This window comes from Anomaloglossus baeobatrachus, chromosome 3 (genome assembly GCF_048569485.1).
Source record: "Anomaloglossus baeobatrachus isolate aAnoBae1 chromosome 3, aAnoBae1.hap1, whole genome shotgun sequence".
Lineage (NCBI taxonomy): Eukaryota > Metazoa > Chordata > Amphibia > Anura > Aromobatidae > Anomaloglossus > Anomaloglossus baeobatrachus.
Genome location: NC_134355.1, coordinates 469,027,723 through 469,040,846, shown reverse-complemented (window position 1 = coordinate 469,040,846; position 13,124 = coordinate 469,027,723). Strand labels below are relative to the sequence as shown.

General features: G+C 46.2%; 1 protein-coding gene across 7 annotated transcripts in view; it reads left to right on the top strand.

Annotated features, from left to right (window-relative positions):
* Positions 1–13,124, top strand: part of SOX2 (SRY-box transcription factor 2) — a 1,239,357-nt gene that overhangs the window by 1,019,214 nt on the left and 207,019 nt on the right. The window contains exon 1 of one of the 7 annotated variants that reach the window (XM_075340582.1): positions 10,173–10,673. The exons of 4 other annotated variants lie outside the window; for them this stretch is intronic. In XM_075340582.1, the coding sequence (XP_075196697.1) occupies positions 10,610–10,673 (64 nt within the window). In that variant the 5' untranslated portion in view covers positions 10,173–10,609. Of the gene's footprint in view, positions 1–10,172; positions 10,674–13,124 lie in introns of those variants that run through there. 2 more of the 7 variants (XR_012751673.1, XR_012751680.1) reach the window with 2 other exon arrangements.

Genomic DNA, 13,124 nt, shown 5'->3' with positions numbered 1-13,124 from the left:
ACTAAGTGAACATTGGAGCGATTGATCTGTCAATGGCCCTTTAAACATATTGTACGGCTCTCGCGGAATTATATTTCAAAATATGTGGCGTTTACGGCTCTCTTAGCCAAAAAGGTTCCTGACCCCTGGTCTAGAATATGGGGGGACACGTTCAGGGAACGTATCCCTCATTTCTAGGAATGCAGACCCTCCATGTGAGGAGTGTGGGTGCAATGAATCTGCACCCACTCTCCCCGGGTCCACAGCAGCAGAGTCCATGTAGTAACTGTTGCTACCAGAGCTGCAATGCCCTGCTCATGAGGTAAGGGAATGCCTAATCAGGAGAACTGTTCTACATTTCCAAATATTCAAATTTGCTAATATTATTGCTATTCCACCTACTATATATTGGGGATAGGATCTTAGAGATGGAATACCCCTTTAAGTCCAGTTATCCTGCTGAATGAGTACTAAACAACAGACCTCGCTATTTAGACATGTTTTTTGCGGCGTATGACGGACTCTCATGTTTGGTATTCGTTCAGCAGGGCAACAGAACTAGCAAATAACTCCATTCGTAAATTTAGTATAGCTCTCCTGATTAACTTTGTTCCTTACCTCATGAGCAGGGCAATGCAGTTGCTTACAGATGCATGGTTACCCACCATTCTTAGAGACAGTGGGTTGTTCTTCGTCATAACTGTTGCTACCAAAGCTGCAATGCCCTGCTCATGAGGTAAGGGCATGCCTAATCAGGAGAACTATACTAAATTTGCTAATAAAGGTCCTAATATTATTACTATTCCACCTACTATATATTGTGGATAGGATCTTGGAGATGGAATACCCCTTTAAGTCCAGTTATCCAGCTGAATGAATACTAAACAACAGAGCTCGCTATTTAGACATGTTTTCTTGTGGCGTATAATGAACTCTCATGTTTGGTAGTCATTCAGCAGGGCAACTATAAAATTTGGAAATGTAGTATGGCTCTCCTGATCAACTATGTTCCTTACCTCATGAGCAGGGCATTGCAGTAGCTTACATATGCATGGTTACCACCACTCACTGTGTCTGAACACAGGAAGCTGAGCTGACAGCCGCTCTGTGCATGCGGCATCGTCTACTGTGAAGGAGGGGGCCACGGGGGATAAACGCTGCACAGGTACCGTGGGACACCGGGGAACACCGGTGATTTTATAGGGGGTGACCTGGCAGGGCCTGGGGAGGAGATTTATCTCCCATCTGACATGTTTGTTCATGCCAGATGGGAGATAAATAATTTTTTACCGGCGCTGTCATTTACTGTAACGTGATCATCGGTATACGGTGTATACCGGTGATCACGTGAACGGGGACTGGAAAAAACGGCCTGAATCATGATCTCCAGGGTCTCAGCTGCCCCCTGAAACCCCGGAGATTTTCTGACGCTGGGGGGCGCTATTCACTTATTTCTGCCTGCTGTTTATAAACGGCAGATCAGAATAAGGCTACATTCACACAACCGATCCGTTTTTGCGGTCCACAAAAAAAAGTTCCATTTTTTTCACGGATGTATCTGTGTGGCATCCGTTTCCGTTCTGCTCCGTATACGGTCCGTATGTCATCCGTTTGTCATCCTTGTGCCTTCCGTTTTTTTGCGTACTGCAAAGAAACTGAAGGAGGGAAAATACATAAATTTACCCAGGATCCATAGCTTAAAACTACATGAGGCGGTCACATGTTCACTCCAGTGCCATTTTCTACTGCTTTTCACAGCGTAGAGCGTTCTGGTGATTTTCTTGTGCTTGTACACTTCATATCAGTCTTTTCTGTCATTATAATGGCAGAAAGACACATAATGTCCCACTCTCCTGCATTTTGTAATTTTGCACCCTTTGGTGCCTTTCATGTGGCACTAAGGGATGCTTAGCCTTGTATTTAGCCAAAAAAAAAAATAAATGTAAAAAAAAAAATGATGTGGGGTTCCCCCTATTTTTGATAGCAAGGTAGGGTAAAGCAGACGGCTGCAGCCTGCAGACCACAGCTGGCAGCTTCACCCTGGCTGGTAATCCAAAACTGAGGGCACCCCACGCTGTTATTTTAAATTAAATAAATAATTTTTAAAAAAAAACACGTGGCGGTCCCCCCAAAATTGGATCACCAGCCAAGGTAAAGGGGACAGCTGATATTCTCAGACTAGGGAGCTCCATGGTTATTGTACTCTCCCCAGCCTAAAAATAGCAGGCCGCAGCCGCCCAAGAAGTGGCGCATCCATTAGATGCGCCAATCCTGGTGCTTCGCTCCAGCTCATCCTGTTGCCCTGGTGCGGTGGCAAACGGGGTAATATATGGGGTTAATACCAGATGTGTAATGTCACCTGGCAATAAGCCCTGGGGTTTGGGATGTCAGGCGTCTATCAGATACCCAACATCACCAACCCAGTCAGTAATAAAAAAAAAATAGACGACAAACACATTTTTATTTGAACACTCCCCAAAACATTCCCTCTTTCACCAATTTATTAGAAAGAAAAACAAGTCCAGGTCTGGTGTAATCCAAGGGGGTCACATGATGATCCATACCATAGTCAATGTCCCAGTCAATGAAGAACAGAATGTTCTATTATTGGCTGGGAGAGCAATGCAGTGACCTGAGCTAACATCAATAGGTCAGTCAAGGTCACTGCAGGGGATGAAGAGCGCTGCTGTCAGGAGGTTAGCGAGGTACATTACCTGCGGTGATCGCTGCACTCCTGACAGCAGAGCTGGCACTGAGTTCAATGACCGCTGCCTTCACAAACCAAGTCGCGGGAGCCTGTGAAGTCACTGCTAGTGACAGTCTCGGGTCGGCAGCGAGAGGAGATGTGACAAGCGGCGGCCATGGAGGACAGTGACAGCGCTGACGTCAGGAGGGCAGGACTTCATCACCGCAGGTAAGAAACTTTACTAATCTCCTGACGGCAGCGCTTGTCTTCCCCACGGCTGCGGTCACTGCAGTGTGGGCAGCTGCAGACACCGTCCAGTGCTGGTAGCTGCGGACACTGCTGAGCGGGCAGCTACGGTCACACTACAGTGCGGGCATATGCTGACACTGCAGTGTGGGCAGCTGCGGATACCGTACAGTGCAGGCAGCTGCAGACACACTACAGTGCGGGCATATGCTGACACTGCAGTGTGGGCAACTGCGGACACTGTACAGTGCGGGCAGCTGTGGACACACTACAGTGCGGGCATATGCTGACACTGCAGTGTGGGCAGCTGCGGACACCGTACAGTGTGGGCAGCTGCGGACACTGCTGAGCGGGCAGCCGCGGGGCTGGGGCTGGAACGAGACGCAGACTGCAGTGGCATCTGGCGGAAGTCACACAGAAGTGCTTCTGTGTGGCTTTCGGGGATTTTTGCACATGTAGCCAGGGTACACATCGGGTTACTAAGCAAAGCGCATTGCTTGGATACCCGATATTTACCCTTTTTACCAGCTTACCGCAGACTGCCAGCGATGGCTCCCTGCACACGTAGCTGGTGATCGAACCGTTCTCGAACGTAACTCGAACTGCCGAACTTTTAGCAAATCGTTCGAGTTCGTCGAACAACTCGAACACCCCCCAAATCACTCGAACATGAAATTGGCGAACCTCGAATATCGCTCATCTCTACTAATGAGTGGCCCTATACACACACTACTAAATAGCAAATACATGGTATATGGGTTGTAACTTATCACTCATACACTGCTATACATCCCTGCTGTACTTTGTATCACTCTGGTTGGGTCTACAGAGGTTTTTTTTCTCAATTTATGTGAAATTCTTGAAAATAGTAATATATGTCATGTCCAATTGGATACATTATTATGAAGCTATGCTAATATTTCTTAGATGGCATATGGTCTCACAGATGTATCAGACAGAAGCCCTGAGTGCGTGAGGTCATGATACTGACTCATAGAGCCTACACTTTCCACCTCCATGGGAAAAAGTTAAAATAAAATTACCCAATATCCATTTTTGAAAATTAGAGAAAATATATAGAATTTGAGACAGAGAGCTACGTAAAAAAGGGGGGAGGGGCATCCTGTGAATAACACCTAAAAGGTACTGTGTCATCATGTTTTTGCTACCTCATTTGAGAGCAGCATAGCGTGGGAAAAAATACCCTGATTCCAGTGATGTGTCACTTAATTTACTGGATGCAGCAATTGGGACACAATCAAAGTTCTTAGATGTAGCATGCAGCAAGCTAACCCCACCCATACCACAGCTCTCTTTTTACATTGTGTATTGATATGAAGCTGCTTATACACTGTTCTACAGCCAAAGTGGTTCAAAGACGAAAACAGTTGAACATAACTAACTTTTTGGTGGTGAAAATGAATTTGATGCTTAAATTTGCTGCTTGGCTGTAATTTTTAAGATCCAGAGGAGGTTGTAATTACTTATGACACCTTTCATACACTATAGAAAAATTGCGGTGGTATGCTGTTTGTCACTTAAACAGATTAGTTTCAGCAAAGCCTGTTGCCGCTTCACCAAGGTAGTGCTTATGACATACCCACCTGGGCCGTGGGGCGCTCGGAATCGGGCCGGTACTGTTGGGAGCTCATGGCAGCAGGGCCCGACTCGGTGACCTTGGCGGTGTCATTTAAAATGAGGGATATTTACAGGGGATAACTTGTGACGCCACCTGTGGTATTCGGCAATGTATAGCTGACGCTGCTGGATGGGACAGCTGGGGCAGATAGTGATGCAGCAATGATGATACAGCTCCCCATAGGTGGAGCAGGGCCCCAGGCCAACCGTTATAGTCTATGGTGGAGGAATTAACATTGGGGTGCAGGACCGAAGACGCAGCCAATAACTGGATGACACAGGGAGTGTAGTTTCCTTTACCTTTTTACTTGGTAGTGGATGGTGCAGGCCAGGGAAACTAGTTTGGATGGTAACGGACGTCCGGGCAGCCTGGAAGCAATTGGGGATCCACCTGGGCAGTTGGTTTCGGAGGCCTTCTTTCTGCGCTGTCCTGTGTAGGTCCGTGCTGCTTAAAACTATGCTGCGGCCCTCTTCCTGGTGTTGGTATCATTACTCACCCATATGGCAGGCAGCGCAAGCCTTTTTCAGGTTTTTCAGCCCAGAGCCTCTGGTCACGGCTCTGTGCTCTAATATGTTGCTGTGCCCCGGGCGTTCTGTGTGGCTAGAAGACATGCAGTCTTCTGCCTTCCAGATTCAGCTGCTGGGCCTTTAGTACCAGGACAACTAAGGACTCCAGCTTCCTGTTCCTAGAGCTCTGCTCTGGGACGAGCTCTGTTCCTGCTCTGCTCCACAGGCTCTTTCTCCAGAGACTGTCTGCTTGATTCTGCTCTGCTCTTCCCTGTTTCTGATCCCTCCTCCAGGCCAGAATGTGTAGGGAATCTGCCCTTAAACTGGGTTCTTGAGCACCCCCTTCTGGTCTGGAGTTAGGAAAATGTTGACTGCTGGTGCTACCTAGCATGGAGGACCCCCTTCTTGCTTCCAGGCACAGCATCACCACCTGTGAGGAGGGCAACGCTACTGTGGCAACCGAACCACTGGGGTGCCACACTTACAGCTTGTGACTGATATGGATGATGTGCTCAGAGATTAAAATTCGGAAATGGAGGAGGAGAGGGTACAGAAACTGGTGTAGTAGGTGGAGAAAACCTTGAAGGAACTAGAGCCTGCATTCCTCAGCTTAGGTGGTACTTGTGACTTCCCAGGGTCTGACTCAGTCCTGACCTCCACAAGGTTCACCCAGTGTGCCATCAGGGAAATGTAGCATCCTTGGCCACAAACACTTGTACACGTGTCAGTCGTTCAGTGGACCTTCCCAGTAGCTGCATTGGTCAGGGCCCAGGTGATGTTATGAGGCATGTGCTGGTGTAAGGTGGGGACGGTACAAAGTGAAAATACTTAATATTTAACATATAGGTCACTCCCCAACCTTATTAAGAGTGCCAGGACACCACTGTGATACTATATTCAACAGAGAAAGAATGTGGCACAAGTCCAATATTGATAAAATACAAAACTTTCTTGATTATACTTAAAAATCATAATAGAGCAAGGAGCCCTCAAGGAGTTAACAGAACTGTGTGCAGAGCAATGCAATGATTACAATCAATATAGACTATGATATACAGAGTGCAGACGGTCAATTATTTTTTAACACTTTTTAACACTTTCTGCATGCATGTGTAGATAAAAATGCAAACAAGGTGTATACATAAATAACATTTTAAGCTTGTGTTAACCACTTGTTTGTAATTTGATGTTGCATATCTTAATTAGTAGTTATGTGAATGAAATCACTACCCCCTTTAGTTAACAGCCACTTTATGCATCATCTGCTTGATCATACTAGCGTTTTAGTGTGGAGAGCCCTATATACATATGTATATCTAATGACATTAGTAGTTTACTGTGGGCAAAAGAAAAAAAAAACAAAAAAAAAACACCAGCAATCTTTGTAATATCAAGTCAAAGTACTAACCAGTTCTGCAGCAGTTCTGAGTACCCCACCTGTCCCTACGCGCGTTTCACCTCTTCTTCAGGGGACGTACGTTCTGTTAACCCCTTGAGGGCTCCTTGCTCTATTATGATTTTTAAGTATAATCAATAAAGTTTTGTATTTTATCAATATTGGACTTGTGCCACATTCTTTCTCTGTTGAATAAAGTGAAAATACTGTAGTGTTGGCTGAGGATCGAGCATCATGGGATGACCTTCTAGTAATTATAAGTGAGGGTCGCCTGATAGCCCTCTAAAATATTTAAGGGCTGCCTGATAGCCCTCCAAACATTATGAGTGTTGGCTGCCTGATGGCCCTCCAAAATTTCTGACTGCGGGCCACATGATGGTTCTCCAAAATTTGGACCGAGGGCTGCATGATGACCCTATTTATATGGTGGAGGAAGGAGGAGAAGAAAAATAATAAACCATATATCCTTTACTAAGTGGGAAGGGGTGCATGAGAATACACCAAAAAAAAGGAACACCTAACCCTTGGCACATGGGTGCTCTATGGAATAGTTACCTGCTTTCACCTTCTGGCCACCCCATTGCCTCTTCCTGCCAATCATGGTGCTCCAGATCCCACCACCTTTGCACTGCTGTCCTCATTCTGCATAGCACCTTGCGAGGTTGGGTCAGTGAATTCATCATCCACCACCTCATCTTACACTTCCGCACTCTGGTCCTCCTCCTGATTTGTTAACATAGCATGACTTATTTTATGATTTTGCAATTGAGAAATAAAGAATCAATCTTATTGACGAATGTGCTGGATTTTTCTGGATTGAACTCTTAAGGCCGCTTTACTCGCAACGACATCGCTAACGAGATATCGCTGGGGTCACGGAATTCGTGACGCACATCCGGCGTCGTTAGCGACGTCGTTGCGTGTGACACCTACGAGCGACCGCTAACGATCACAAAAACGGCAAAAATCGTTGATTGTTCACACGTCGTTCCTTCCAAATATCGTTGCTTATTTTGGACGCAGGTGGTTCGTCGTTCCTGAGGCAGTACACATCGTTACGGGTGACACCCCGGGAACGACGAACAACAGCGTTCCTGCATTCTCCGGCAACAAGGTGGGAGTGACGTTAATACGTCTGCTCTCCCCCCCTACATTTCTATTGGTGGCCCGCTGTGTAACGTTGCTGTGACACCGCACGAACCGCGCCCTTAAAAAAGAGTTTGTTCGCCGGCCACAGCGACGTCGTTAGGAAGGTATGTGCATGTGACGCATGCTAGCGATATTGTTCGCCACGGGCAGCGATTTGCCCATGACGCCCGCACGACGGGGGCAGGTGCGATCACTAGCAACATCGCTAGCGATGTCGCAGCGTGTAAAGCCGCCTTTAGTCTTGTGAGCTGAAATCTGTGCACTCCCAGGACCAGGTGAGCTGGATACACGTTCTTTGGTTCATCGGAGGTCATACCGCGTGAACCCGGGTGTCACCTCCGGTGAACTGAGTGATATCACATCTTTCTGATAGGGGTCATTCACTTTTTCCATCTTTTGCATCTGGCGAAAATAGACATTGTAACTTCTTCCAGTCATCACTTGTTTGCTTAGTTTATAATACATGCAATTGTACATCTCACAACACCCTCCCCATCTTTTCACAACTTGCACAAACTCCTCATCCACCTCATCCTAATGTCATACCCAATGCTGTGGCTTTTGCTCCATATTTATCCCTCTTACTAAACCTACTTATGGCACAAAAATAGGATTCCTCTTACAGCTCCACATGACAATGATCACCACTGTGCCCATTACAAAATAAAATGCCTTTTTTGTGCCCTCTAGATAGTAAAATTGCCCATTTTAAAATATCAATGCCCTGTGTAAGTGCCCTAGAAAAAAGTGCCCACATTTGCCCCTATAAATAATAATGGCTTTTGTGCACCTTTGACAATCACAATACCCTAAGTGTCCCTATAACAGTAAGTGCCCACATAACATTTAATAATGCCCTCTGAGTCTCCCCAACTAACAGTAATTATATCACCTTACTGCCTATATACACAGTAATAATGTCTCCTGTACAACTCCCCTTTTCACAGTATAATGCACCCCACACTGTATGATGGCCCTCACAGTAGCCCCCAAACTGTATGGTGACCCCAAAATTATATAGTAGCAAAATACCAACTGATACCAACCCAGGGTCAAATTAGCATACGATGGGGCACTAGGGCTCCCCATCGCGGTGCCCCTGAGCTGGTGGAAGAACGATCCCCCAAACAAAAATGTGTTACAATTCAGACTAAAGTCCAAAAGTTCCAGGATAAACCGGTTATGACCATCACATTGCTTACCTCTTTTTTTAAGAAAGTATTCAATTGCTTTTAATCCCATATCATGTTCAATGGAAGAGTATAAAGACTCAACATCTATACTCACCAGGAGGGTGTCATTGTCAATAGTCACACCCTCTAGTTTTTTTAACAAGTCTGTGGTGTCTCTCAAGTATGAGTCCAATGCCAACACAGAGGGTCTCAAGAGTTTATCAATATAGAGCCCTGTATTCTGGGTGAGACTACCTATCCAAGATACAATAGGTCTTCCCATCAGAGGTTCAAGCCCTTTATGTACCTTGGGAAGGCAATAAAATGTAGGGACAATCGGAAAAGAAGGGAACAGGAAAATAAAATTCAGTTTTATCAATCAAATTGATTTCTAAGGCTCTAGATAGAATGTCCTTCAATCTTGATCGGTATTCTGACGTTGGATTACCTCTCAATTTTTCATAGCCATTTTTATCATTTAAGATTTTATAGCACATTTCTTTATATCGATCAGTGTCCATCAGGACTATGTTTCCCCCCTTATCCGATTGTTTGAACACAATCTCATTGTTCTTTTCCAGGTCCAGTAGACAGTCCATTTCCACTTTAGTCAAATTAAATTTCTTCCCATGTTTGACTTTCAATAATTCCAGGTGCCTACCATGTTTTTCCAAAAATAAGACCTCCCCCAAAAATAAGCCCTAGCAGGGATTTTCAGCATTTTCGGAGAAAGGCTTAAATATAAGCCCTCCCCCGAAAATAAGCCCTAGTCCCGGATCAATAATGAAGTGTCCGTGCAGCTAAACAAGTTACAGATACTGCAGGACACTTCATTATACACAACGGCACCCGGCAATTACACTTACCCGACGCTGAGCAGCAGGACCTGCAGTGATCACACACCCACACACATCAGCACACACACACACACACACACACACACACACATCAGATCACACACACACAGACACACACACCAGATCTCACACACAAACATCGGATCGCACACAGTCAGATCGCACACATAATCAGATCGCACACGCAAACATCAAATCACACACGCAAACATCGGATCGCACACACATCGGATCGCATACACACTCACCTCATCCGGTGACACCGATCTCTTCTTGCCATGAGAATCCTGAGAGGCAGTGCGGTGCAGCGCGACGAACAGGACCTGCGGCCGGACACGTGACTTGCTTCATTCCCTGCTGCCGTAAGTGCTGGATGTGATGTGATGTGATGTGTGTGTGTGTGTGATCTGCTGTGTGTGTGTGTGATCTGCTGTGTGTGTGTGATCTGCTGTGTGTGTCTGCAATCGGCTGTGTGTGTCTGCGATCGGCTGTGTGTGTCTGCGTTCGGCTGTGTGTGTCTGTAATCGGATGTGTGATCGGCTGTGTGTGCCTGTGATAGGATGTGTGTGCCTGTGATAGGATGTGTGTATCTGATCGGATGTGTGTATCTGTGATCGGCTGTGTGTGCCTGCGATCGGATGTGTGTGCCTGTGATCGGCTGTGTGTGCCTGTGATCGGCTGTGTGTGCCTGTGATAGGATGTGTGTATCTGATCGGCTGTGTGTGCCTGCGATCGGATGTGTGTGAACTGCTGTGTATATCTGCGATCTACTGTGTGTGTGTGCCTGTGATCGGCTGTGTGTATCTGTGATCGGCTGTGTGTATCTGTAATCGGCTGTGTGTGCCTGCGATCTGCTGTGTATGATCTGCTGTGTATATCTGTGATCTGCTGTGTGTGTGTGTGTGTGTGTGTGTGATCTGCTGTGTTTGAGTGTGTGATCTGCTGTGTGTGTCAGCGTGTCAGCTAGCAGCAGGGTAGGATGGCGTGCAGCACCGACCGGAGATCACAGGAGGACCTGGGAACCACGCAGACGTTCTGGTCTGGTGAGTATGAGTCTCCTGGGAAGTGGGGGGGGTCTGCTTTTTTGGGGGGTAAACTTACCCCCAACCGTGTTTCTCCAAGAGTAAGACCTCCTCCAAAAATAAGCCCTAGTGCTTTTTTGGGGGGCAAAAAAAATATAAGACAGTGTCTTATTTTTGGAAAAACACAGTAGTAACTAGGTTAACATATCTTGGCACATGCAGTGCAATTTATGTGTGTTTGTTGCTCCTGGAGCTTTTTAATGATTATATTAAAAGGTAATTTTTAGGCGTAAGAATTTTTGTTCAGTTGGTATTTTGCTACTATATAATTTATCCCATACCTAATCCAGTTGGCTATTTCTTATTGACCCCAAAATTAGCCCAAACACTGTATGATGGCCCCCCAAATAATCCCCACACTGTATGATGGCCCCTTGAGTAGCCCCAACATTGTACAAGGTGGCCATAAAATAACCTAATGTGTTTGGAGCTATGTGCAGACTAACCCTGTGGACCAAATTGGCTGAAAATTGGTATGTATGCTATTCAAGGCATGGGGAAACGGAAGGCATCTTAAAAACTTTTTATACCATAACTCTCCACCAGGTGACAAAGTGGCGCTGTACAGTGAGCGCGCCTTGCAACTCAGTCTGTAACATGCCTGTGTATTTGCAGTACCATGCGCTGTTAGTGTGGTTGTTTTATGAGAATGCCAGGAATGATACAGCTGCACTGACAGCCTTTCGTTGTTTGAAAGACCTTCACTCACATAGCGGTCCAATGGCTGTAAATTCACTGAGACTGATGATGACACGTATTGAGGCAACAGGGTTACTGAGTGTTCAGCCAGGGCGCGGGCAATGATCGGTAAGCAGAGAGATTGTGGAGGACATTGCCACTGCTGTCATGGAACAGGGCACAAACAACCCTGCTGGGAACAGCAGTGCACATAGTGTTTCCAGTCAAATGGGGCTCCCGTACCGCAGTGTGGAAAGTTCTCCAATATGACTTGCGGGCATACCCGTACAAAATTAGCCATCATCAACAACTTCTTCCTCGTGACAATGGTACCCACATGACATGTGTATTCATGTTTCTGGCGAGAGTGGAAGTGGATGGCAATTGGCCATGGAATATTCTGTGGTGCGACAAAGCGCATTTTTACGAGAATGGAATGGTGAACACACAAAACTGTCGCATATGAACTACTGAAAATCCAAATGCTGTCGTGGGGGTTCCGCTGCATTCGCCAAAGGTAACCATTTGGTGTGGCTTCATCTCATCACTCATCCTCGGACTGTTCTTTAAAAAAAATGAGGTCAACTCGGGTTGTTACCTTTTTCGTGGCAGCTGTGAGATACCAGACAATGCTGGAAACAGTGGTCGTTCTGCAACTCCAACAGCGGCAATGTCTTCAGACAACCACCTTCATGCATGATGAAGCACTTCCTCACATCGCAAATCATGTGAAGAACGTTCTGTGTGCTCATTTTCTGGATGACAGGATTTTGAGCAGCTCCTTCCCTAACGCATGGCCACTGCGATCTCAATCCTCGTGATTTCTGGTTGTGGGGACATTTGAAAGAGGGTGTTTATCGGGAAAATATCGACACCCTGGCTGACCTCAAAGATCGCATCATTTTGGAAGTGTGCAGCATCCCACCAGACATTTACACACAACCGTCAAGCATGTTCTGCATAGGATGAATATGATCACTATGCATGATGGCGGCCACATTCAACAGTTATGCTAGTTTGTGGAAAAATTGTGACATCTCCAATTATTGGCACACGGTTTTTGGGTCAGTCGCTCACTGCACAGCGCCACTTTTTCCCCTTGTGGAGAGTTTTGGCATGAAATTTTTTTACGATGCCTTCCCCATGCCTTGAATAGCATGCATACCAATTTTCTGCCAATTCTGTCCACTGAGTCAGTCTGCACACGGTTCCAAACACCTTAGGTTATTTTATGTCCACCTTGTATAATGGCCTCTTTAGTAGCTCTGTATGATGGCTCCCTTAGAAAGCCCCATGCTGTATGATTGCCCCCACACTGTATGATGGCCCACCTTAGTTGCTCCATGCTATATAATGTGCCCCCTTAGTAGCCACAATACTTTATGATGATATTGGTAGCTTCCCACTATATGATGGCCCATTAGTTGCCACACACAGTATGATGGCCCCCCTTAGTAGCTCTCACACTGCATGATGGCCCCTTTTAGTAGCCCCCACATTGAATGGTGGCACCCTTAATAGACCCCACACTGTATGATGGCCCCTAAGGAGTTACCACACTGTGATGCCTCCCTTAGTAGCTCCAACACTGTATGATGGCCAACACAATAGTCCCCACTGTGTATGATGGTCCCTTTAGTAACCCCCCATACGTATGATGGTCCACCTTAGTATCCTCCGTACTTTATGATGGCCCCCTTTACTAGAATCTGTACTGTATAATGGCCCCCTTAG